Source organism: Hyperolius riggenbachi, chromosome 11 (genome assembly GCF_040937935.1).
Source record: "Hyperolius riggenbachi isolate aHypRig1 chromosome 11, aHypRig1.pri, whole genome shotgun sequence".
Classification (NCBI taxonomy): domain Eukaryota; kingdom Metazoa; phylum Chordata; class Amphibia; order Anura; family Hyperoliidae; genus Hyperolius; species Hyperolius riggenbachi.
The window spans coordinates 250,868,619-250,894,269 of NC_090656.1; the positions used below are offsets into that span (position 1 = coordinate 250,868,619).

The 25,651-nt window shown below is 45.1% G+C and overlaps 2 protein-coding genes across 3 annotated transcripts in view; both read right to left on the minus strand.

Annotated features, from left to right (window-relative positions):
- LOC137538134 (CD59 glycoprotein-like) overlaps positions 1 to 25,651 on the minus strand; it is a 472,510-nt gene that overhangs the window by 262,336 nt on the left and 184,523 nt on the right. The gene's annotated exons all lie outside the window — the stretch shown is intronic.
- LMO2 (LIM domain only 2) lies at positions 1,183 to 25,069 on the minus strand. Its single transcript, XM_068260151.1, has 3 exons — positions 24,724 to 25,069; positions 5,169 to 5,384; positions 1,183 to 2,270 (listed from the first exon to the last, which is right to left on the minus strand). Exons 1-3 carry the CDS (start codon positions 24,831 to 24,833, stop codon positions 2,051 to 2,053), a joined length of 546 nt encoding a protein of 181 aa, XP_068116252.1. The 5' UTR covers positions 24,834 to 25,069; the 3' UTR covers positions 1,183 to 2,050.

Consider the following 25,651-nt stretch of genomic DNA (forward strand, 5'->3'; position numbering starts at 1 on the left):
CAATGAACTGATCTATATCTTGTTTTTTCCGCCACCAATTAGGCTTTCTTTGGGGGGTACATTTTACTAAGAGCCACTTTACTGTAAATGCATTTTAAAAGGAAGAATAAGAAGAAAACGGAAACAAATCATTATTTCTCACTTTTCGGCAATTATAGTTTTAAAATAATACATGCCTCCATAATTAAAACCCACGTATTGTATATGCCCATTTGTCCCGTTTATTACACCATTTAAATTATGTCCCTATCACAATGTATGGCGACAATATTTTATTTGGAAATAAAAGTGCATTTTTTCCGTTTTGCATTCATCACTATTTACAAGCTTATAATAAAAAAAAAAAAAGAAGAAATATTTCATCTTTACATAGATATTTAAAAAGTTTAGACCCTTAGGTAAATATTTGTGTTTTTGTTTTTTTTAATTAAACATTTTATGTGGGTATTTTTGGGAGGGTGGGATTGAAATTGTATTTTTTTTGTAAATATTTGTGTATTTTTATTTTTATTTAACATTTAGATGTAGTTTACTTTTTGGCCACAAGATGGCAGCCATGAGTTGTTTACAGTGATGTCACTCTAAGCGTACCACGTACGCTTAGAGCGACATAGGAAGCAGAAAAAGCGTAGCTTCCGAGAGAAGCTGTCACTTTTTCTGCGGGGGAGAGGAATCAGTGATCGGGCACCGTTGCCCGATTCACTGATTCACTGGCTAACAAACCGCCGGCCGGGAGCGCGCGTGATCGGCCGCGTGGACGCGCAGGAGCGCACATGGCTTCCTGGACGTGAGTTTCACGTCCAGGAATGTCAAATAGTTAAAGAAAAACATTTTTTGTTACAGCTGGTAAAAATCCTGCAATAAATCTGCAGTGTGTCCTCTTCCTGCTTTCATGGAAGTAGACATAGGATTAACATCCTGTGTTTACAAATTAGCAGTTCTGCCATGGCAGAGGAGATTCCGGAACTGATACAGCTGAGAGATCAAATTACAGTTGTGATTAGACACAGATTGGGGATTAGACAGGCTAAACTCTAAATACATTCAGGGTACATTTTTTTTATATTTTTCTTCTGTCCTGTGTAAGAGTTCAGGTCTACTTTAAAATGGAGTTTGCAGAACACCAATCGATCACAGTAGACAAACAGGAGAAAGAGATTGAGGAGTAGACTGCACAGGAGGTAAGTATGACATATGTATATTTATTTTCACTTTTATTTTTCAACCCAGGTTTGCTTTAATCCTTTACAAAAGCACTCCATGGAAGCTGGACTAAGCAACTGCCGTTCAGGAAGTGCTTTTATAAATAAAGAAATGCCTGAGAGTCCCCCATGAGGAGATGGACTTCTCCAAATGTGCATGAATTTTAAATGTAAGAATTTTTTGTCGCAATAGACGTTCTTTAAATTAAAAACAAAAAACTTTTGCTGGAATTACATTATTATGAAATGGAACTTTCCATAGCTTAGACATGGGCATACATTCAGCTGACCCCATCTTCGCTAGTCAGTCCCAGAGTTAGGTCAGGATGGACTCGGTCAGAAAATATGAACATAATGGGTATGTGGCTTTGAAGAGTCTAACAAGGCCTCAATGTCCCAAACCAAGCCCCTCAGGCGTTTGCTGTAGATCAGTATTCAGAAGGTTCTGGTACTCCTGTCAGTAATATATTCAGTAGACCCAAAAGCACCATTCATGATAGAGAGAACTTCTCCACAACGAGAAGAGAGCCATCAGGTTCTTCCACTACCAGATTAGAGGCCCAATGTTGTTGAGTGTTTTGGTAAAAGATAATGACTTGTCAGTTGTGGGCCAAGGCTGGTCCTTTGCCTGTCTGAGGCAGAGACATGAAGGTCCATGGCTGGTCCTTTGCCTGTCCGAGGCAGAGACATGAAGGTCCAGGGCTGGTCCTTTGCCTGTCCGAGGCAGAGACATGAAGGTCCATGGCTGGTCCTTTGCCTGTCCGAGGCAGAGACATGAAGGTCCATAGCTGGTCCTTTGCCTGTCCGAGGCAGAGACATGAAGGTCCATTGCAGGAAGTTACCAGGAGCTACATCATGCCATTAAGTTTGGTCCATTCATAGATGTCCTGCTCACAGACAATGTCCGAGTTTATCAGAAGGTACCGGTCGCCCACACAGAAGTGTTTCTGACACGCCGCACACTTGAAGCACTCCAGGTGGTAGACTTTGTCTTTGACCCGCATGGTCATCTCGTAGGCCCGGATACGCTTGTCACAGGCGGCACAAAGGCCGTCCTGACCAAAGAGTCTGCAGAAGAAAACCAACATGATTAGTAATGAGCACAACTTTCGCATAATCGTCATTTTGCATTGTAATTTGCAATTAGGATGCAAAATCATAAAAGCGAAATGTTGAGGAAAATCGTAATTAATTTCACGTGTAATCGTAATCAGTAATCGTAATATCGCATAATTTTCACGTAATTCTGTGCAGATTTTAGCAATGAATAGCAAAGTCTCCATACATGCTATTGTCACCAAAATTGCTAAGTATGTTAAAGCGCACCCAAACCAAACATTTTTTTAATTCAAAATATTTAGTTGCACCGCTCTGACACCTACAAAGATAAATAAACACTCCTTCAAGCCTATGAGCATTTCAGTGCATGCTTTTCACCCTCCTCTTTGCATAACTAGGGTTATACAGGTGGCAGCCATTACTTCTTGATTAGAAGGTTGGTTGCTTAGTAGGAGGAGATCATGGGTGTGTCTGTCATCAGCTACCCTCCCTCACAGGGGCGTCGTCTATGTGAAATCTCACACAAGCTGAGATCACCTCCCCTGTGACATCATCAGTAGCAGCCTGTGTTGTTTTTTTTTATCTCCTCCACCAGTCTGCTATATTCTATCCCGACAATATGAAAGGAAGGGACTGGTCCTCCAATAAATTATTATTATTTATTGTATTTATATAGCGCTAACATATTACGCAGCGCTGCACAATAGATAAAAGGGTTAACATACAAGGTAGGGCATACAGGAAACTCACAACAAAACAAGATCATGCAAATGATTTGATAATACAGTGTCATAGGTCAAAATAGAGACTGTTCTAGTCCACAAGAGGGGTGATTGTCAGTAAGATTGCATAATCAAGCTGGAAACAGGGAGATGGCCCTGCCAGAGGCTTACACTCTAAAGGGTGGGGGTGGAGACAATAGGTGCATCTGTTGAGAGGGTGTCTAACAGAACATATTATGGTGCTGGTGTAGGGGGGTATGCGAGCATGAAAGGGTGACTCCTGAGAGCTTGTGTGAAGGTATTAAAGGTGGGGGCGAGTCCGGTGGCTGGAGGGAGCGATTTCCAGAGAGCAGCAGGTGGACCTTCCAAAGGCCACAGGAAACACAGGAAACACGGAGCGAATGCCTAGGGGTAGGATGGATAGGAATAAGGTTATGCCAAGGGGGTGTGTGGGTAGAGTTTGGGGGGGAGGGAAGGGAGGTGCATGGAGGTTGAGGGCCAAAAGTGAGTCTAAAGACAGAAGGGGAGAGGGTGCGGGGAAACAGAAGGGGGATAAGGTGTAGAAGGAGGTGGAGGTAGAGCATGTGGTGATGGGGGAGAGCGAGATGGGGAGGGAGATGGCTAGGAAATGGTGGAGGGGTAAGGGAGTGAATAGGAGGGAACATTTTGTACTGATGGGATAAGGTAGGATGGGGTGTGGAGAGTGGAAGCATAGACAGGGGGACAGCAGTTAGACCAAAATGAGGTAAATGTCACCAATGATGTGGCTGAAGGGGTTCAGCAAAGTTGCATCAGTAATCAATCTGGTAAGGAGAAGTCCACAGGAGATCGGCAGTGAAGTTGGCAGAACATCAATGATGGCAAAAAATAAATAAATGTAAAATATTTTATATTTGTCATCATGCAGCTCAAAAAAGGCTGCTACCGTATTTTCCGCCGTATAAGACGCAAAAAAAATGGGGAGAAAAAGTCCCTGCATCTTATACGGCAAAGGCAGGGAATCCCCGACTTACGGACGCCCGCCGATACGAACCGCCGACCCGACGCCATTGGGAACTCCCTGCCTTGCCTGTGTCCCGCTGTGAGTACCCCCCCCCCGCTTGTCTCCACCCACTACTGTGTCGCCGGGTCCCCCCCCTGTGTCGCCGGGTCCCCCCCGTAAGAAACGGCAGCGGCAGAAGCTTACCTCCTCCATCTTGCCCACGGCGATTGAAGACATCCGGCTTCTGTGTGCGGCTTCCTCTAGTGCCGGCTTCTAATGACGCGTAATTGATGATGCGTCATTACAAGCCGGCACTAGAGGAAGCCGCACACAGAAGCCGGATGTCTTCAATCGCCGTGGGCAAGATGGAGGAGGTAAGCTTCTGCCGCTGCCGTTTCTCACAGGGCGGGGACCCGGCAACAGGGGGGGTAGAGACAAGCGGGGGGGGGGGACTCACAGCGGGACACAGAGTGAAGAGGACACCTGGGGGTGACAGGAGGACACCTGGGGATACATGGGGACACAGGAGGGCACCATTTGGGGGAGGTCATGTACAAGACGCTCCTGGAACATGGACACACCAGGTTTAGTTTATATTTTTTTCCCCTGGTTTTTGCCCTCTAAACCCATGTGTGTCTTATATTCCGGAGCACCTTATACGGTGTAAAATACGGTATTTATTATTATAAGTTAGAAAATAGATTTTTTTTCTGAAATCTTGTATTTTTAATTTGGGTCCACTTTAAGGGGAATGGTTCAAACAAGTAAAAAAAAAAAAAGAAACTTTTCAAAAAGACCTTGTCGTTTTTGAGAAAGTCGATTTTAAAAATGCAAAGGAAAATGGTTTTTAAACTGCAATTTTTGTGAGTTTAAAAAACATTTTTCCATTGTATTTTTGAAATCTATATTCTCAAAAACTAAAAGGTCTTTTTGTTCAATTCTTTTTTTTTTTCTTTATTCCTATTGTTCCCAATTTTGGTAACTATAGCTTTGCTATTAACTGCTAAAGTCGGCAGAAAATTACGAATGAATTACACAGAATAAATTTACTGTCCAAATCGTAATTACAGATGGCCGTAATTGCGAAAATGAACGCAAAACTTTGCATAATCGTAATTAGCATATTAACATCGAGTGCTGTATGGCCCCCTATATACACAGATCATATTGTGTGTAGATTATCATTGATAACTTCCGCATTACCTGAGATAGTCCCTCCGGCACAGCTTGCGCCCCAGTTTGTAGTAGAGTCTCCTTCCGACCTCCCCTAACCGGCAGCCACACAAGTCGCAGCTCAGACAGTCCTCGTGCCAGTACTGGTCGATGGCCTTCAAGAAATAGCGGTCCCCGATGTTCTGCTGGCAGCCCCCACATGTTAGAAGCGACGGCGGTATCTGCAGGACCTCGTCCACCGGCTCGCTGATGGGAAGGAAGTAAATATGGGGGTTAAAATTCTAATCAAGAAATTGTCTGAAGTCCCTTTCTGTTTTCCTGCACTGCAAGTAAAAAATAGAGTTTCTATCTGTGCAAATCAGCTTGTGGAATGACCTGAAAAGTAACTAGAAGGTAAAATACTTTTATCTGGATGTGGAAACAATGCTGATAACATTTTAGTGCTGAAAAGTTAAAATGCTCATTACTTCTGTTTTCTGCCCCTAAGGGAGAGGTTTATTGGAGAAGTTTACTATCTTAGGAGCAGCCAGATACTCACTTAGGGCTCATTTCCATATAGCGCGCTTTCAGGCGTGCTTAGGGAAACGCTATCGCAGGAACAGCAGACAGTGCATAGACTGCACCTCGCGTCTGATCTGAATATCGGATTGAAATGCAGCCAAAGGAAAAAGGCTGTAAATTCACCGGGCACCAAACACAGCTGCTTCTTACGGAACTGGAGGAGGAGACATTTCTTTGCTTTTTAAACATTATGCTGGGCATACACTGCTCCTTTTTGCCACTCGATTCTCTCACTCGATCGTTTCGCTGCTCAATTCCGCAGTAATTATCTTCCGCTCATTTTTTCTTATCTTTTTCCATTCACTGCAATCCGGAATCGAGCGGCGAAGCGATCGGGCGGGAGATGGGACATGTCGGAAATGATCTATTGAGCCATCTTAATGGCTCAAAAACGATCTGTTACTGTGTGCGTTATGCAGTACCGCTCTGTGCGCACAGTGCCAACGGCTTACGCGCCGATGTGAACGGTACCATTGTCATATAAATGTGTCAGCGATGCGGCAATATTGTCCAACACAACACGCTAGTGTGAGCATTAAAAAACGCCATCGCAATTTTTTGAAAAATCTTGATTTTATTGCAAGTAGTTGGAAGCATGTTTTTTTTAAAAAAAAAAATAAACTGTACTCAATGCTTTACTTATTTTGTTTTGTTTTGTTTTTGTTTTACAGGAAGATCTGAAACACTCCCTCCCAGTCCTGAAGTACGTGAGGTATGTACACAGACTGGAGAAATGTCTTCCCATCCCCCCCCTAACACTCCAGTTAGTGTGTCTTTTGAAGTGAGAAGAATGTGGAGGTTGCCATATTTATCATGCCTTTTGAACAATACTAGTTGCCTGGCTGTCCTGCTGATCTCTTTGGCTGCAGCAGTGTCTGAATCTCACACCTGAAACAAGCATGCAGCTAATCCAGTCACATTATTTTTTATTGATTTCTATAGCGCCTGCATCTTCCGTGGCGCTGACTCAGTCAGTGCAGCTCATCAGCTGCATGCTTGTTCAGGGGCTATGGCTAGAAGTATTAGAGGCAGAGGATCAGCAGGGCTGCCAGGCAACTGGTATTGTTAAAAAGGAAATAAATATATCAGCCTCCATAATCCCTCTCACCTCAGTTGTCATTTAAAGCGGTCTCAGGCCTCTTTCACAGCAGGACCTTGCGGTTTGATGCGACGTTGAAGTCGCAACGCAAATTACACCGCAATGCCCCAAAAAAGTCGCAACGCAACTTCATGCCCCATTACCGTCGCATACAGGCAATGAGAAGTATGCTTCCAAGTCATTACTGAGCATGTGCAAACAGTCCACCGCAGCTAATAACGTGTATAATGCACTGCGTGCAGCACTTTCTAACAACGCTACACACAAACGCAACGTGCGCACTGTGAATGTCGCACAGACTTAGTATTGCTGTGCGTTAGTCTGCGTTGTAATATTTTCTAATGTGCGACTTTAATGTTGCACTGTAAAAGAGGCCTGAAAGCTTTCTACTTTGCTCTAAATGATTCCTCAAAGCTTTAAAGCTACTATCCCATAAATTTTTTTAGCTGAACATCACTGAAATGGTTAAGCACAGCACTTTGTCCTGCTATTCAGCTTCAATTCCACATCCAAACTGGAGATAACAGTATCTTTGTTTACATTCCAATATTGATAAATGTGAGTGTAACAAGTAAAATACACTTTCTGAGAAGCTGTCTCTGCTTCAGGGCTCGTTTCCACTATCGCGAATCCGCATGCGTCCAATGCATGCTGATTCGCACATGTAATGCAAGTGGATGGGCCTGTTTCCAGTGTAGCGTTGTTGAGGTGCGTTTTTTTCAGCGGTGAAAAAACGCACAAAAGAGCTGCAGAATTCGCCTGCGAGTGGAATGCATGCGAATCGCACGCAATGTATTTAATAGGGAAATCGCATGCGTTTTCCCCATGCGTTTTTTGCCGCGAATTCGCATAGGTACCAATGTAAATTCACACAGGCAGTGACATGGTTAAAATCGCATATACCCTCACCTATGCGAATTCGCGGCAAAAAACGCATGGGGAATCGCATCCGCATGCGATTTCATCAGCGGTGGAATCCAGGCGATTCCGCACCGCAATAGTGGAAACGAGCCCTCAGGCACAGACACAGCTCAGAACAACTCATTAGAAGATTTTAATATATAATAAAAAGCAGTTAGAATAAAATGGAATTGTAGCTTTTAGGACAAGAAAAACTACACTTTGGAAAGTGTAATTTGTAAACAGACAATATTACTTGTGCATAAAAGCAAATATGATAACTGTATGAGTAATAAAAAGTAGGAAAACACATTTTTATTAAATTAAAAGTTATGTTAGAGTTTCAGACCACTTTGATAGTCACAGTCAATTACTGACGCTTTTTCTCTGCCCTTAAAGTGTACATATGTGGCTTAAGGTGGCCATACACTGATCGATTTGCCATCAGATTCGACCAACAGATAGATCCCTCTCTGATCGAATCTGATCAGAGAGGGATCGTATGGCCACCTTTACAGCAAACAGATTGTGAATAGATTTCAGCATGAAACCGTTCAATCTGTGGTGGTGCTGCTGCTATCAGGTAGTGTATTGCCGCTAGTGTCGGTCGTCGGACATTCGAATGCCGCTATCGACGCACTCCCGACCCGCCGGCAATTGAGCGAAATCTTCCGCGCGGACGGATACGATCGATTTTGGACGGAAATGGATTGCTCGGTGAGCGAATCTGCTGTATATCGGCTGGAAAATCGTTAGGTGTATGGGCCCCTTAAGGTTGTTACAAGTCTCTGATCAATAATGCAGTGCGCTGGCCTCATGGTTCACATTGTTTGCACTGAAAAATCATTCATTCACACTCAGTGTGAGCTGATATCAGCTGTCTAGGTGTGATATGCAATGCAGGCCAAAGAGAGGAAAAGAAACTTTGTACAGGGGGTCCCTACTTACAGACAGGTTACATTCCAGGAGAATGTTTGTAAGTGGAGTCCTGTGTAATACATGGTGAAACATGGATAGATGATTTACTTAAGGGGCCCATACACCTAACGATTTTCCCGCCGATCACAGTGATCGAATCGGCTGTGAAATCGCCGTGCACACCGCTGACAGAACGATCGATTTCCGTCCGAAATCAATCGTTCCCGTCGATCCGTCCATGCGGAAGATTTTTCTCGATCGCCGGCGGGTCGGGAGTGCGTCAATAGCGGCGTTCGAATGACCGACGCAATACAGCGGGTATACATTACCTGTTCCGCCGGCGCGATTCCCCCGGTCCCCGCTGTCTTCTTTCCGCTCTGGGCTCCGGACTACTGCAGCTACACAGAACTTCCTGTCCCGGCAGGAAGTTTAAACAGTAGAGCGCCCTCTACTAATTAAACTTCCCCTGGACAGGAAGTTCAGTAGCTGCAGGAACGGCCCGGAGCGGAGAAGAAGACAGCGGTGACACGCGCCGGCCGGAGCAGCTAATGTATGTGGGGGGGGGGCTTGGGCAGGGGGTGTGAAGCAGCGGAAGCTCCACAGATTGTGATCGGTTTCAGCCTGAAATCGATTCACAATCTGTTTGCAGTAAAGGTAGCCATACGATCCCTCTCTGATCAGATTCGATCAGAGAGGGATCTATCTGTTGGTCGAATCTGATGGCAAATCGACCAGTGTATACCTTTACAGACACTCTGGATTTGGACATTTTTGCATAAACTGTGTGTTTTAGTTGTTTTGAACATGTCTTTAAAGTGTTTTAACTGCTTGCAACAGTTTATACAATCAGGGTCGGACTGGGACACTGGGGGCCCACCAAAGAAATTTCAACCTGGGGCCCACACGTCCCATGATTGCGGTGAAAAAAGGGCGTGACCATGCACCGGAAGGTGGGCGTGGTCATGATGTATTATGGACAACTACAGTATTACCTCTCGGTTGGTCCTGTGAATAATCACTTCTATAGATAGGAAAACAGTAGGATATACCGCTCAACCGCACTATGGTAGACAGTGCAGGAACACAGGCAGCCGTGCCCAATGTAGACAGATCAAGAAAGGGAAGTCCGCACAGTTGTCTCCAATATCAAAAGTGTATCAAAATAATAATTTATTCAGGACGTATCCACAACCATCAGAAAGCAATCGACTAACATGTTTCGGACACCAGGTCCTTAATCATAGTTGTTGAACAGCTTAACAAGTGAGGTTTAAAAAGAAAAGAAAGGGGGATGGAGCAGTGGAGGGCAGGACAAGGCCACTCCCACCAATAGGCGGGAGAAGGGGAAAAAAAAGCCTCCCTCATGCCTCTACACATACCCCATAATAAAAAAACATATTAAAAACCACACATGATCTAAAAAAGGAGCAAAAATACATGTATGAGGAGTGCATTAGCAGATGTAGCTCTTAAGCGAAAACAGTAGAAATTCAAATAAAGAATATATGTACATATGACATGTAACAAACATGACAAACTGTAAACAAAAGGATCACTATCAATACAAAATCATATTACATTACACCAATTATCCAGTGACCAAAGCCAAATCCCACCTGGCGTTCATTCCCTTCGGAAATCTAGTCCCAAGACGAAAAATCCAGTATGCCTCCCTCTTTCGTATCATGGCATCTAGGTCTCCTCCCCTCTTGGGCAAAGAAACCTTCTCTATGCCCTGAAAAGAGAAACCCGACATGTCACCACCATGTGTGATACGATAATGTCTAGCGACATTGGAGATATTTTGGGTAGACCAATTGGCACCCAAAAAATGCTCCGAAATTCTAGCCCTGAGTGTCCTAGTGGTGCAACCAACATATTGGAGAGAGCAAATCCGACATGTAACCAAATAAATAACATTCCTGGAGTTGCAGTTAATAAAATGCTTGATGGTGGATCTAAACCCATTGGACAGGGACTCAACGACCTTAGTTCTAGTGTGTAATTCGCAATAGTTGCAGGTCGGGGTTGCACACCTATATGATCCCTTAACCGCTAGCCATGTAGAGGAGTCAGTCGATGAACTAAACAGCGTTGGGGACAGCAAATTGCCAAGGGTAGGGGCACGTCTACTTACAAAGGCAACGCCCTCCTGAATAAAAGGCCGCAATTCGTCATCACCCTCCAATATTGGTAAATATTTGTTAATGATGCGCTTGACATCCTGAAATTCGGAGCTATAGGTGGTGACGAATGCAGGCCTCCCATCAGGATCCCGGCAAGTGGCTTTGGCCCTTATCAATTGGTCTCTAAACATAGAAGCTGCCCGCTGTTTGCCCCTCTCAATGGTCCACCTAGGGTACCCTCTATCCAAAAGGCGCTTTTCCACTATCTCAAACTCACATTTGGTGGTAGAATCTTCCAAGCAATTCCGGCGTGCCCTGATGAATTCGCCCACCGGAATTGCCCGGATGGTATGTGTGGGATGGCAACTGGTTGCCTGTAGCGTGGAGTTACCAGCACAGGACTTCCTGTACGTCTTTGTGTGGACAATGCCCAGAGTCGGGTTACCCACCAGGGTCAGGTCCAAATAGTCAATCGATGTGGGATGCCATTGATGGGTGAACTGTAAGTTACACCGATTGTCATTAAGATGAGCTATAAATGGCTCCACTGAACCCGAGTCACCCCTCCATACCACCAGGATATCATCTATGAATCTCCCGTACCACGCAACCTGCTCAAGATGGCGCCCCCCACCCCCAAAGATGTGGAACTCCTCCCACCAACCCATGTAAAGATTGGCTAATGAGGGCGAGAATTTAGCCCCCATGGAGGCCCCACACCTCTGGAGGTAGAAGGCACCATCAAACATAAAATAATTGCGGATCAGGAGATATTCAGTGGCAGCACAGATGAAAACACGGAGGTCAGAGGAGTAGCTGGAGTATCTGGCAAGATGGTATTGGAGGGCAGTCAGTGCCAAATGGTGGGGAATGCAAGAATACAAGGCTCTAACATCTATGGTGAGCCAGCTATAGTCAGACACCCAACTGAAACTCTCCATGCTAGCCAGCAGATGTTTAGAATCCTTAAGATATCCTGGTAACCTCCTAACCAGGGGTTGTAGCATGGAGTCCACCCAATCGCTGAGGCGCTCCCCCAGAGAGCCGATGCCCGCAACAATCGGTCTGCCCTCGGGAGGAGCGCCCGCCTTGTGTATTTTAGGGAGGTGATGGAAAACTGGGACCACAGGCCGGGTTACCCCCAAATAATCAGCAAGTTTGTGGTCTAAAACTCCAAGGCTCCTACCATAACTGAGAAGACTAAAGAGCTGTGTCTGATAGTCCTGTGTCGGGTTCCCTGGCAACCTAATGTACGTGAGGGGGTCCTCGACCTGTCTAGAGGCCTCTGCCCTGTAGTCCTCAGCATCCAAGATAACTACCGCCCCTCCCTTGTCAGCATTCCGTATGACCACATTGCTATTGTCCCGAAGATCTCTTAAAGCTAAGGACTCAGCCCTAGTTAAATTTGACCTCAATCTAGTGGGGACACTGTCAGCCAATCTAACTAACTCCCTCTCCACAGATTCCTGAAAAATCTCAACGGGAGATGATCTAGCAGTCAAAGGATAAAAGTCTGGATTTCTAATCCTGACAGGCTCTACATCGTCTAGGGAAACAAGACTGTCGCCATCGGACATCAAAAAATCTAGAGTCCAGCGGGCGCATGTGTCCTGAAAACTCCCTATATCAGGCAATTCGGCCTTGATGTGGCTGCTACTCTCACAACGCTCACTGTTGGATTTGAAATGTTTCTTAAGTAAAACAGATCTAATAAATTTGTTAACATCTAATAACGTGTTGAAGATGTCGAAATGGAAAGTAGGAGAGAAAGATAGTCCTCTAGATAGAAGAGACAGTTCTGACTCTGAAAAGGTGTGGCTAGACAAGTTGACAACATTGGTGGGTAAAGAATTCTGACAAAGTGGAGAACTACCTCTGGTTCGATGTTTTATGCCCGCCCTCCGTGTCCTCCTCCTCCTTTCAGTTTCTTGTGGGTGGACTTGTTCCCCTTGAAGTAAGAGGGGTTGTGCGTCAAGTTTTTTGAGGGCTCTGGACGGGGGCTTATAACCTGTTGTTCTAGGCGGGGCTTATGCTCTGTGGGCCTAACAGTAAAGTTGGAGGTGCTGCCCGTAAGGTTCGGGCGGACACCCACAGGATCTCTGTCATCCGAGAACCCTACCCTCCTCCTATTCCTAGAGCGTGACCTCCTAGTATTGTTGCTAGGAGACCTGTGTGTGGCCTCCCACCTTCCCCATTCATACACCTTATCATGTTTGTAATCGTTAGTATCACGCACATATTTGACCCTTTTAGTTTCTGCAATCATAGCTTCCAATTTGGATATATTATTACACAGTCTATCATGCAAAGAGTCATATTGTTCCAACGTGTTAAATTTGCTTAGATCCGACCTCAGTTCAGTAATCTTAAGTCGAATATCAACGAGTTTGTTTTCTTCGTATTTAATAATCAGCCTCATGAGTTTCAACGAACAGTCTGTGAGAATGGTGTTCCACTCCACCACAAACTCATCAGAATAGACCGTGGTGGGAATTTTTTTGATGCGCAGACCACGAGGAATTATCCCCTCAGCTACGTATTGTTTGAGAGTGGACAAATCCCACCAGATCTTAGTCTCACGATTCAAGAGGTTTTCTAGTTCCAAGAAGGCAGTTCTCAGTCCAACCTTTATTTGAATTTCTACTGTTTTCGCTTAAGAGCTACATCTGCTAATGCACTCCTCATACATGTATTTTGCTCCTTTTTTAGATCATGGGTGGTTTTTAATATGTTTTTTTATTATGGGGTATGTGTAGAGGCATGAGGGAGGCTTTTTTTTCCCCTTCTCCCGCCTATTGGTGGGAGTGGCCTTGTCCTGCCCTCCACTGCTCCATCCCCCTTTCTTTTCTTTTTAAACCTCACTTGTTAAGCTGTTCAACAACTATGATTAAGGACCTGGTGTCCGAAACATGTTAGTCGATTGCTTTCTGATGGTTGTGGATACGTCCTGAATAAATTATTATTTTGATACACTTTTGATATTGGAGACAACTGTGCGGACTTCCCTTTCTTGATCTGTCTACATTGGGCACGGCTGCCTGTGTTCCTGCACTGTCTACCATAGTGCGGTTGAGCGGTATATCCTACTGTTTTCCTGTCTGATCCTGCCAGTACCAGCTCCTGCACTTGGGACTCCATTTCTCCAAACACCATCGGAAGCTTTTCCTTTGTTTTATGGCTTATAAGGAGCAACGGAATCTGAGGAGTAATACACAGACTGTATCCCATACTGGGCAAGATATGCTCAAATATGTCACCAAGACCAAAGATCACACGGCTAAATTGCAGAAACACCAACCTGCTCGGTCCGGAGATGTTGTGGATTTGATGCCCGGTGGTGCTGTTGCGCCTGCCCCACAGTCGTTTGGGAAAGTTGGCGATGGTCTCCGGAGAGGCCTGACATATGCTGGAGGTGCGGGGATCCCCTTGGTGCCACAGCGCAGGGACACACTATGCCGGGATACTGCGGGAGGTGAGACGGATGTGACGTCAGAGGTCACTATTGCGGAAGTTGGTCAGCGCTTGACGGCTGAGAGCCTTGAACGTCACAGCATGGATCTAGGTGCACGCCCGAGAACTAAGGGCGCAGCGGCTGCACCATCTATCGACCTGCCTCAGCCAGATGATGCTCTACGTCCACATTGCAGGGATCTGGTGAAGGGTCTACTTGAAGACCTGAACAGGGGGATCAGAGCGTCTAAGGAGGTAAAACGTCTCTCATTACATTTTCCTATTACCCAGTCTGATCTCCAGTATCGGGTCCCGGACTCTATGCCTATTTCCCAACACCCACTTGACAATGTGATCCCTGCCCCTGACATCCATGGAGATTCCCAGCTCCCGAGTTTTGTTAGTTCTTCTACTAATATGGGGCGACCTCCCCTTTCCACATCCTACACCGGTCCTGCTTCTGAGCCTAATCCCCTGGAAATTGCCATCCAGGAACTACAGGAACAGCAGAATCTTTCTTCTGATTATGAACAACATATTGTCCCTATACAAGAGTTAGATTCCAACTTGGATAGATATAACAAATTTGCTGCAGTTTTCTCCAAAAGGACAGTTGCCTGTGATATTCAACCTGAGGTTGGACTGAGAACTGCCTTCTTGGAACTAGAAAACCTCTTGAATCGTGAGACTAAGATCTGGTGGGATTTGTCCACTCTCAAACAATACGTAGCTGAGGGGATAATTCCTTGTGGTCTGCGCATCAAAAAAAATTCCCACCACGGTCTATTCTGATGAGTTTGTGGTGGAGTGGAACACCATTCTCACAGACTGTTCGTTGAAACTCATGAGGCTGATTATTAAATACGAAGAAAACAAACTCGTTGATATTCGACTTAAGATTACTGAACTGAGGTCGGATCTAAGCAAATTTAACACGTTGGAACAATATGACTCTTTGCATGATAGACTGTGTAATAATATATCCAAATTGGAAGCTATGATTGCAGAAACTAAAAGGGTCAAATATGTGCGTGATACTAACGATTACAAACATGATAAGGTGTATGAATGGGGAAGGTGGGAGGCCACACACAGGTCTCCTAGCAACAATACTAGGAGGTCACGCTCTAGGAATAGGAGGAGGGTAGGGTTCTCGGATGACAGAGATCCTGTGGGTGTCCGCCCGAACCTTACGGGCAGCACCTCCAACTTTACTGTTAGGCCCACAGAGCATAAGCCCCGCCTAGAACAACAGGTTATAAGCCCCCGTCCAGAGCCCTCAAAAAACTTGACGCACAACCCCTCTTACTTCAAGGGGAACAAGTCCACCCACAAGAAACTGAAAGGAGGAGGAGGACACGGAGGGCGGGCATAAAACATCGAACCAGAGGTAGTTCTCCACTTTGTCAGAATTCTTTACCCACCAATGTTGTCAACTTGTCTAGCCACACCTTTTCAGAGTCAGAACTGTCTCTTCTATCTAGAGGACTATCTTTCTCTCCTACTTTCCATTTCGACATCTTCAACACGTTATTAGATGTTAACAAATTTATTAGATCTGTTTTACTTAAGAAACATTTCAAATCCAACAGTGAGCGTTGTGAGAGTAGCAGCCACATCAAGGCCGAATTGCCTGATATAGGGAGTTTTCAGGACACATGCGCCCGCTGGACTCTAGATTTTTTGATGTCCGATGGCGACAGTCTTGTTTCCCTAGACGATGTAGAGCCTGTCAGGATTAGAAATCCAGACTTTTATCCTTTGACTGCTAGATCATCTCCCGTTGAGATTTTTCAGGAATCTGTGGAGAGGGAGTTAGTTAGATTGGCTGACAGTGTCCCCACTAGATTGAGGTCAAATTTAACTAGGGCTGAGTCCTTAGCTTTAAGAGATCTTCGGGACAATAGCAATGTGGTCATACGGAATGCTGACAAGGGAGGGGCGGTAGTTATCTTGGATGCTGAGGACTACAGGGCAGAGGCCTCTAGACAGGTCGAGGACCCCCTCACGTACATTAGGTTGCCAGGGAACCCGACACAGGACTATCAGACACAGCTCTTTAGTCTTCTCAGTTATGGTAGGAGCCTTGGAGTTTTAGACCACAAACTTGCTGATTATTTGGGGGTAACCCGGCCTGTGGTCCCAGTTTTCCATCACCTCCCTAAAATACACAAGGCGGGCGCTCCTCCCGAGGGCAGACCGATTGTTGCGGGCATCGGCTCTCTGGGGGAGCGCCTCAGCGATTGGGTGGACTCCATGCTACAACCCCTGGTTAGGAGGTTACCAGGATATCTTAAGGATTCTAAACATCTGCTGGCTAGCATGGAGAGTTTCAGTTGGGTGTCTGACTATAGCTGGCTCACCATAGATGTTAGAGCCTTGTATTCTTGCATTCCCCACCATTTGGCACTGACTGCCCTCCAATACCATCTTGCCAGATACTCCAGCTACTCCTCTGACCTCCGTGTTTTCATCTGTGCTGCCACTGAATATCTCCTGACCCGCAATTATTTTATGTTTGATGGTGCCTTCTACCTCCAGAGGTGTGGGGCCTCCATGGGGGCTAAATTCTCGCCCTCATTAGCCAATCTTTACATGGGTTGGTGGGAGGAGTTCCACATCTTTGGGGGTGGGGGGCGCCATCTTGAGCAGGTTGCGTGGTACGGGAGATTCATAGATGATATCCTGGTGGTATGGAGGGGTGACTCGGGTTCAGTGGAGCCATTTATAGCTCATCTTAATGACAATCGGTGTAACTTACAGTTCACCCATCAATGGCATCCCACATCGATTGACTATTTGGACCTGACCCTGGTGGGTAACCCGACTCTGGGCATTGTCCACACAAAGACGTACAGGAAGTCCTGTGCTGGTAACTCCACGCTACAGGCAACCAGTTGCCATCCCACACATACCATCCGGGCAATTCCGGTGGGCGAATTCATCAGGGCACGCCGGAATTGCTTGGAAGATTCTACCACCAAATGTGAGTTTGAGCTAGTGGAAAAGCGCCTTTTGGATAGAGGGTACCCTAGGTGGACCATTGAGAGGGGCAAACAGCGGGCAGCTTCTATGTTTAGAGACCAATTGATAAGGGCCAAAGCCACTTGCCGGGATCCTGATGGGAGGCCTGCATTCGTCACCACCTATAGCTCCGAATTTCAGGATGTCAAGCGCATCATTAACAAATATTTACCAATATTGGAGGGTGATGACGAATTGCGGCCTTTTATTCAGGAGGGCGTTGCCTTTGTAAGTAGACGTGCCCCTACCCTTGGCAATTTGCTGTCCCCAACGCTGTTTAGTTCATCGACTGACTCCTCTACATGGCTAGCGGTTAAGGGATCATATAGGTGTGCAACCCCGACCTGCAACTATTGCGAATTACACACTAGAACTAAGGTCGTTGAGTCCCTGTCCAATGGGTTTAGATCCACCATCAAGCATTTTATTAACTGCAACTCCAGGAATGTTATTTATTTGGTTACATGTCGGATTTGCTCTCTCCAATATGTTGGTTGCACCACTAGGACACTCAGGGCTAGAATTTCGGAGCATTTTTTGGGTGCCAATTGGTCTACCCAAAATATCTCCAATGTCGCTAGACATTATCGTATCACACATGGTGGTGACATGTCGGGTTTCTCTTTTCAGGGCATAGAGAAGGTTTCTTTGCCCAAGAGGGGAGGAGACCTAGATGCCATGATACGAAAGAGGGAGGCATACTGGATTTTTCGTCTTGGGACTAGATTTCCGAAGGGAATGAACGCCAGGTGGGATTTGGCTTTGGTCACTGGATAATTGGTGTAATGTAATATGATTTTGTATTGATAGTGATCCTTTTGTTTACAGTTTGTCATGTTTGTTACATGTCATATGTACATATATTCTTTATTTGAATTTCTACTGTTTTCGCTTAAGAGCTACATCTGCTAATGCACTCCTCATACATGTATTTTGCTCCTTTTTTAGATCATGTGTGGTTTTTAATATGTTTTTTTATTATGGGGTATGTGTAGAGGCATGAGGGAGGCTTTTTTTTCCCCTTCTCCCGCCTATTGGTGGGAGTGGCCTTGTCCTGCCCTCCACTGCTCCATCCCCCTTTCTTTTCTTTTTAAACCTCACTTGTTAAGCTGTTCAACAACTATGATTAAGGACCTGGTGTCCGAAACATGTTAGTCGATTGCTTTCTGATGGTTGTGGATACGTCCTGAATAAATTATTATTTTGATACACTTTTGATATTGGAGACAACTGTGCGGACTTCCCTTTCTTGATCTCACTTCTATAGATACTTTGAACAGTGGTAATCATTAACAAGCTGCTCCCCATCCCCTTCTTGCACCTCTGAAACTGTAGTTGCCATTGGCAGGTTTTGGTGTGTCGTATCAATTGTTATGTATAGAGTGCTTGGGGGCCCCATTGTAAAATTTGCATCGAGGCCCACAGCTCCTTAGCTATGCCGCTGGTCTCAGCATGAGTGATTACAGCACTGAGAAGAGAATTTTTGTGCTGCAGGCAGCAATTGGAGCTCTGTCAGACAAGGAGGGGGGGCCCACCAGAGACCTGGAGGGGGGGCCCACCGAGGGAAAACACTGTACTACTGTGGCCCAGTCCGACCCTGTATACAATACCGTAACATGCAACAACAAAAATAAGTCATAAAAAGCAACAATGCATAGTTTCAACATGAAGACAACTTTGTGTGTCTGAACGTTGTTATTTGTAAGAGTCATTTGTAAGTAGGGGATTGCGATTAGAAGCATATATAGTAAGATGTTAGAAGCATATATTACACATGTACTTTACCATCAATATAAGCACAGAGTACTAGTGTACATTATACTACACATACTGGAGACAGCAGAGATCAGCACACACTGCAGCTAGATTACTATCAGTACAGGCACAGAGTAAAGGTAGCCATACACTGGCCGATTTGCCATCAGATTCGACCAACTGACAGATCCCTATCTGATCGAATCTGATCAGAGAGGGATCGTATGGCTACCTATACTGCAAACTGATTGTGAACCGATTTCAGCCTGAAACCGTTCACAATCTGTTGTGGTGGTGGTGGTGCTGCCGCCGCTTCCCCCGCCCGCATACATTACCTGCTCCGCCGGCGCGACTCCAGTCCCCAGGTCTCCGCTGTCTTCTCCGCTCTGGTCTCCAGGTCCAGCATGCTTTACTTCTTCCTGCCCGGCAGGAAGTTTAAACAGTACAGCGCCCTCTACTGTTAAAACTTCCTGCCGGACAGGAGGAACTGAAGCATGCCGGAGACCAGCGCGGACACGGAGCAGCGGTGACCGGGGGTAGTCGCGCCGGCGGAGCAGGTTATGTATGCGGCTCTATTGCGCCGGTCGTCGGGTACTCGAACGCCGCTAGCGACGCGCTCCCTACCCGAGGGCGATCGACGCTAATTTTCTGCACGGAGCGATCGGACGAAAACGATCGAAATTCGGCGTGTAGCGCGAACGATTGGCAGCAGATTCGATCCCAGTGATCGAATCTGCTGTCGAAACGGCGGCGAATCGGGCCAGTGTATGGCCACCTTTACAGCTTATACTGTACATACTGGAGGCAGCAGAGATCAGCACACACTGCCGCTAGATTACAATCAGTATAGGCACAGAGTAAAGGGGTCCATACACTAGTCGATTTCAGATATCGATCGATTCTATGGAATCGATCAGAAATCGATTCTATCAAATCTATTGATTGATCGATTTGCGGCTGATTTGGATTGGTTTTGATCGATTTGATCTATCTGACAGGATGGAAAATCTAGGTCGATCTGACGCTGACAGCAGATCGATGGCCCGTAGAGTTGCATTGGATCTAATGGTCCAATAATGCATTTAGATCGATTTCCAATAGATTTCATTCTGAAATCTATTGGAAATCTGTTCCTAGTGTGTGGCACACATCAGATTCCTGTCAGATTCGACTTGACAGGCATCTAACAGACATCTATCTGATGGTCAAATCTGCTGCAAATCTATAAAGGTGCCCGTAAGCTTAACGATTATGGTCAGATTCGACAAATCTGATTAGAGATAAATTTGTCTCTTGTCAATTCTGCCCATACACTACAGGCCGATTCCAGCATGAAATCTTCCTCACCTGAGCCTGCTGCCCCCGCACCGCCGCTGCCCCCCTTATTTCTCTACTAAAAATGTGTTTGACTCTCAACTTTATTCCCATCCTTTAAACTGATATATTACTAATTTTAAAATGTTAATATGAAGGAAAATAAAGCAGGATAGAAAGGACCAGTGTGATTTGAATTATAAAACAACATATTTTTCTTATGAAATCTTTATGGTATGTGTAACTAGGGGTGTGATGGGGGTGTGATCAGGGGGTGTGGCTTAAGTGTCTCTCTTTCTCATCTCAATAAGTTGGGCTGTATGTATAAATATGCCCTCCGCGTGCATTTATACGTTACCTGTCCTGTTGCAGCCTCTGTGCGGTGTCTGTAATCCTCCGGGCGGCTCTCTGTACATGCCACTGGTACATAGAGTCTGACATCAGACGCTACGCGTCAGCGGCGTGTACGGAGAGCCGCCCGGAGGTTACAGGTAACATATAAATCCACACGGGAGGCACATTTATACATTGCAGCGGGGGTTTCGTCATCTCTTCGCTCGTTCCGGAAATCGCCCCGGTACCGCCGCACACCCGACAAAGCAACTTCGGCCCGACATCCTGCAGCATGCGCAATAGACAAAGCGATCAATTTCTGTCCCGAAATTGGTCGCTTTGTCGGTCGGGCATTGGATGGTCGATCGGCCGCCAAGTCGCCTAATGTATGGCCACCTTTATGCTGGATCCACACCATACAATTTCTTGGCACATTCACCTGCCAGATCAATTTTTTCCAGCATGTTCGATCTGAGGATCGATCGTTTTTTTAGCGATTTTCTGTTCGATTTCCAAAAAAACGAACAGAAATCAACAATTAATCCTCAGATCCTCAGACAGCTTATACTGTACATACTGGGGGTAGCAGAGATCAGCACACACTGCAGCTAGATTACTATTAGTATAGGCACAGAGTAACAGCTTATACTGTACATAGTGGGGGTAGCAGAGATCAGCACACACTGCAGCTAGATTACTATTAGTATAGGCACAGAGTAACAGCTTATACTGTACATACTGGAGGCAGCAGAGATCAGCACACACTGCAGCTAGTTTACTATCAGTACAGGCACAGAGTAACAGCCTATACTGTACATACTGGGGGTAGCAGAGATCAGCACACACTGCAGCTAGTTTACTATCAGTACAGGCACAGAGTAACAGCTTATACTGTACATACTGGGGGTAGCAGAGATCAGCACACACTGCAGCTAGTATACTATCAGTACAGGCACAGAGTAACAGCTTATACTGTACATACTGGGTTTAGCAGAAACCAGCACACACTGCAGCCAGTTTACTATCAGTACAGGCACAGACTAACAGCTTATACTGTACATACTGGAATTAGCAGAAATCGATACACACTGCAGCAAGTTTACTATTCATACAGGCACAGAGTTACAGCTTATACTGTACATACTGGGGATAGCAGAGATCCGCACACGCTGCAGCCAGTTTACAAACAGTACTGGCACAGAGTAACAGCTTATACCAATATTATAAAATGGGACTAAAGGGCAGCATGGCAGCATAGCATCCAGTTTCCTCCCACATCTCGAATACATACATGGCTTACCCCCCAAATTGACTCTAGACTGCAATAGACATGACTATGGTAGGATTAGAGTGTGAGCTCCTCTGAGGACAGTTAGTGACATGACTGTGTGCTCCGTAATGTGCTGCAGAGTATGTCAGTGCAATATAAATACATAATAATAATATGGTAGGACATTACACTATGACTATGGTAGGATTAGATTGTAAGCTCCTCTGAGGACAGTCATTGACATGATTATGTACTCTGTAAAGTGCTGCAGGAGATGTCAGTGCTATATAAATACACAATAATAACATGGTAGGACATTACACTATGACTATGGTAAGCTTAGAGTGTGAGCTCCTCTGAGGACAGTCAGTGACATGACTGTGTACTCTGTAATGTGCTGCAGAGTATGTCAGCGTTATATAAATACATAATAATATGGTAGGACATTAGACTATGACTATGGTAGGATTAGAGTGTGAGCTCCTCTGAGGACAGTCAGTGACATGACTATGTACTCTGTAATGTGCTGCAGGAGATGTCAGTGCTATATAAATACATAATAATAATATGGTAGGACACTAGACTATGACTATGGTAGGATTAGATTGTGAGCTCCTCTGAGGACAGTCAGTGACAGGACTATGTACTCTGTAAAGCGCTGCAGAAGATGTCAGTGCTATATAAATACATAATAATAATAATATGGAAGGGCATTAGACTATGACTATGGTAGGATTAGAGTGTGAGCTCCTCTGAGGACAGTCAGTGACAGGACTATGTACTCTGTAAAGTGCTGCAGAAGATGTCAGTGCTATATAAATACATAATAATAATATGGTAGGACACTAGACTATGACTATGGTAGGATTAGAGTGTGAGCTCCTCTGAGGACAGTCAGTGACATGACTATGTACTCTGTAAGGTACTGCAGAAGATGTCAGTGCTATATAAATACATAATAATAATATGGTAGGACATTAGACTATGACTATGGTAGGATTAGAGTGTGAGCTCCTCTGAGGACAGTCAGTGACATGACTATGTACTCTATGCAGTGCTGCAAGAGATATCGGTGCTATATAAATACATAATAATAATATGATAGGACATTAGACTATGACTATGGTAGGATTAGATTGTGAGCTCCTCTGAGGACAGTCAGTGACATGACTATGTACTCTGTAAAGTGCTGCAGAAGATGTCAGTGCTATATAAATACATAATAATAATATAGTAGGACATTAGACTATGACTATGGTAGGATTAGAGTGTGAGCTCCTCTGGGGACAGTCAGTGACATGACTATGTACTCTGTAAAGTGCTGCAGAAGATGTCAGTGCTATATAAATACATAATAATAATATGGTAGGACACTAGACTATGACTATGGTAGGATTAGAGTGTGAGCTCCTCTGAGGGCAGTCAGTGGCATGACTATGTACTCTGTAATGTGCTGCAGAAGATGTCAGTGCTATATAAATACATTATAATAATATGGTAGGACATTAGACTATGACTATGGTAGGATTAGAGTGTGAGCTCCTCTGAGGACAGTCAGTGACATGACTATGTACTCTGTACAGTGCTGCAGGAGATATCAGTGCTATATAAATGCATAATAATAATATGGTAGGACACTAGACTATGACTATGGTAGGATTAGATTGTGAGCTCCTCTGAGGACAGTCAGTGACAGGACTATGTACTCTGTAAAGTGCTGCAGAAGATGTCAGTGCTATATAAATACATAATAATAATATGGTAGGGCATTAGACTATGACTATGGTAGGATTAGATTGTGAGCTCCTCTGGGGACAGTCAGTGACATGACTATGTACTCTGTAAAGTGCTGCAGAAGATGTCAGTGCTATATAAATACATAATAATAATATAGTAGGACATTAGACTATGACTATGGTAGGATTAGAGTGTGAGCTCCTCTGGGGACAGTCAGTGACATGACTATGTACTCTGTAAAGTGCTGCAGAAGATGTCAGTGCTATATAAATACATAATAATAATATGGTAGGACACTAGACTATGACTATGGTAGGATTAGAGTATGAGCTCCTTTGAGGACAGTCAGTGACATGACTGTGTACTCTGTAATGTGCTGCAGAAGGTGTCAGTGCTATATAAATACATAATAATAATATGGTAGGACATTAGACTATGACTATGGAAGGATTAGAGTGTAAGCTCCTCCGAGGACAGTCAGTGACATGACTCTGTACTCTGTAAAGTACTGCAGGAGATTTCAGCACCATATAAATAATAATGTTAACAACTCAAAACCGCAAGTATACTGCATGACTGATTAGGAGGACATTTTAAGCACACTCAAGTATAGGTGCACTAATATGTTAAAGAATTTTATCATTAAAAGCTGAGAGGTTACTAAAGCATAAATATCCAAATAAATGGATTCAATATTAAAATGGATCCATTCCCCCAAAAATGGCAGGGACATCTCAGAATCAGGTCTGTCCCTGGCAACGGTGACCGTGGCCATTCCTGGCAGTCTGTACTGTCACCTGTTCCCAAATAATGACTGCTCCCCTCCCCGGCATGCGATCTTCTCGCTGTGATGCCCCCCTCGTGCTGTGACAATGAGGGACCCCCATGCACCAGGCTCCCCCCCCCCCCCTTCTGTACCTGTATTACCCATACAGCAATAAAGGGTTCTTAAAGGAGCAGTGCCCTTGCTGTCTTTAATTTATTGAATCCAGTATTAGGGGAGCGCGCTACCTGCGACCCCAGCGGATGTTACGGTCCTGTCCCAGCTGCGGTTTAGCGACGGTAACATGGTCACCCCTCAAACCCCCCCATGCTTACTCTGAGGGGTCCAGGCTCTTCCTCTCGATGGGGGCTGACATCTGCCCGCTCCTGTGTATTATTGTCCTGCGTGCGGCGTGTTGTCTCGTCTCCGGTGACTCCTGGCTCATTCCACCGTCGTGGGTCCAGCCGTCCCCCGGTCACCGACGTGCCCCCTCCAGCGGTGTCCCCTCTCCATCACCTTGCAGCCACATCTGTATTCCCAGCAGTGGAGGAGGCAGGTCTGAGAGAGGAGACTGTGTCACTGTCACTTATAAAGGCCACTCATGTCCTCCTTGCTGCGTTAGCTCAGCCCCTCTGCTTTCATTTCCTCTTTCCTGAACACCATTCAAATACAATGGAAGGAAATAGCTTTTAAAGGCACAGCTCTCTCTGTCTCCTGGCCACTAGGATTAGCACACACAGCTAGCTGCAGCTGTCTAACTCATTAACCCCCTGCGTCTCAGGGGAGGCCGGCCCCGCATTAGGAGGCAGCCTCATTGATCTGCTATTGCTGCAGAGGTTAATTCTTTCCTGATTGGGGTGAGGGGTGACAGCAAACAGGTTAATTGCAGGATTTGTCATTTCAGGTGGCCGCGACGTTTCGTTTCATTAAATTAAATGACAGCCCGCCCGTTGCACAACCAGTTTTATTAACGTAGCCACACACCATACAATTAAAAGATCCAATTTTACACCAATTCAATAATTACGATCGGTTGTCCTGAAAAATTTCAAGCTTTTTTTCATTAATTCAAGAAATCTGATCGAATTTCCTGTTTTTATTCGATAAAAGAAGATCGGAAGTGTCAGCTTTTTCTGATCAATTTTTATCAAAATTGAATGGTGTGTGGTAGATTATCAATCACTTGATGATGAACAGACCCAAGCAATTTTTTCTGAGTCATCAATCATTTTTTTCATAATTGGGGAAAAATTGAACACGTGT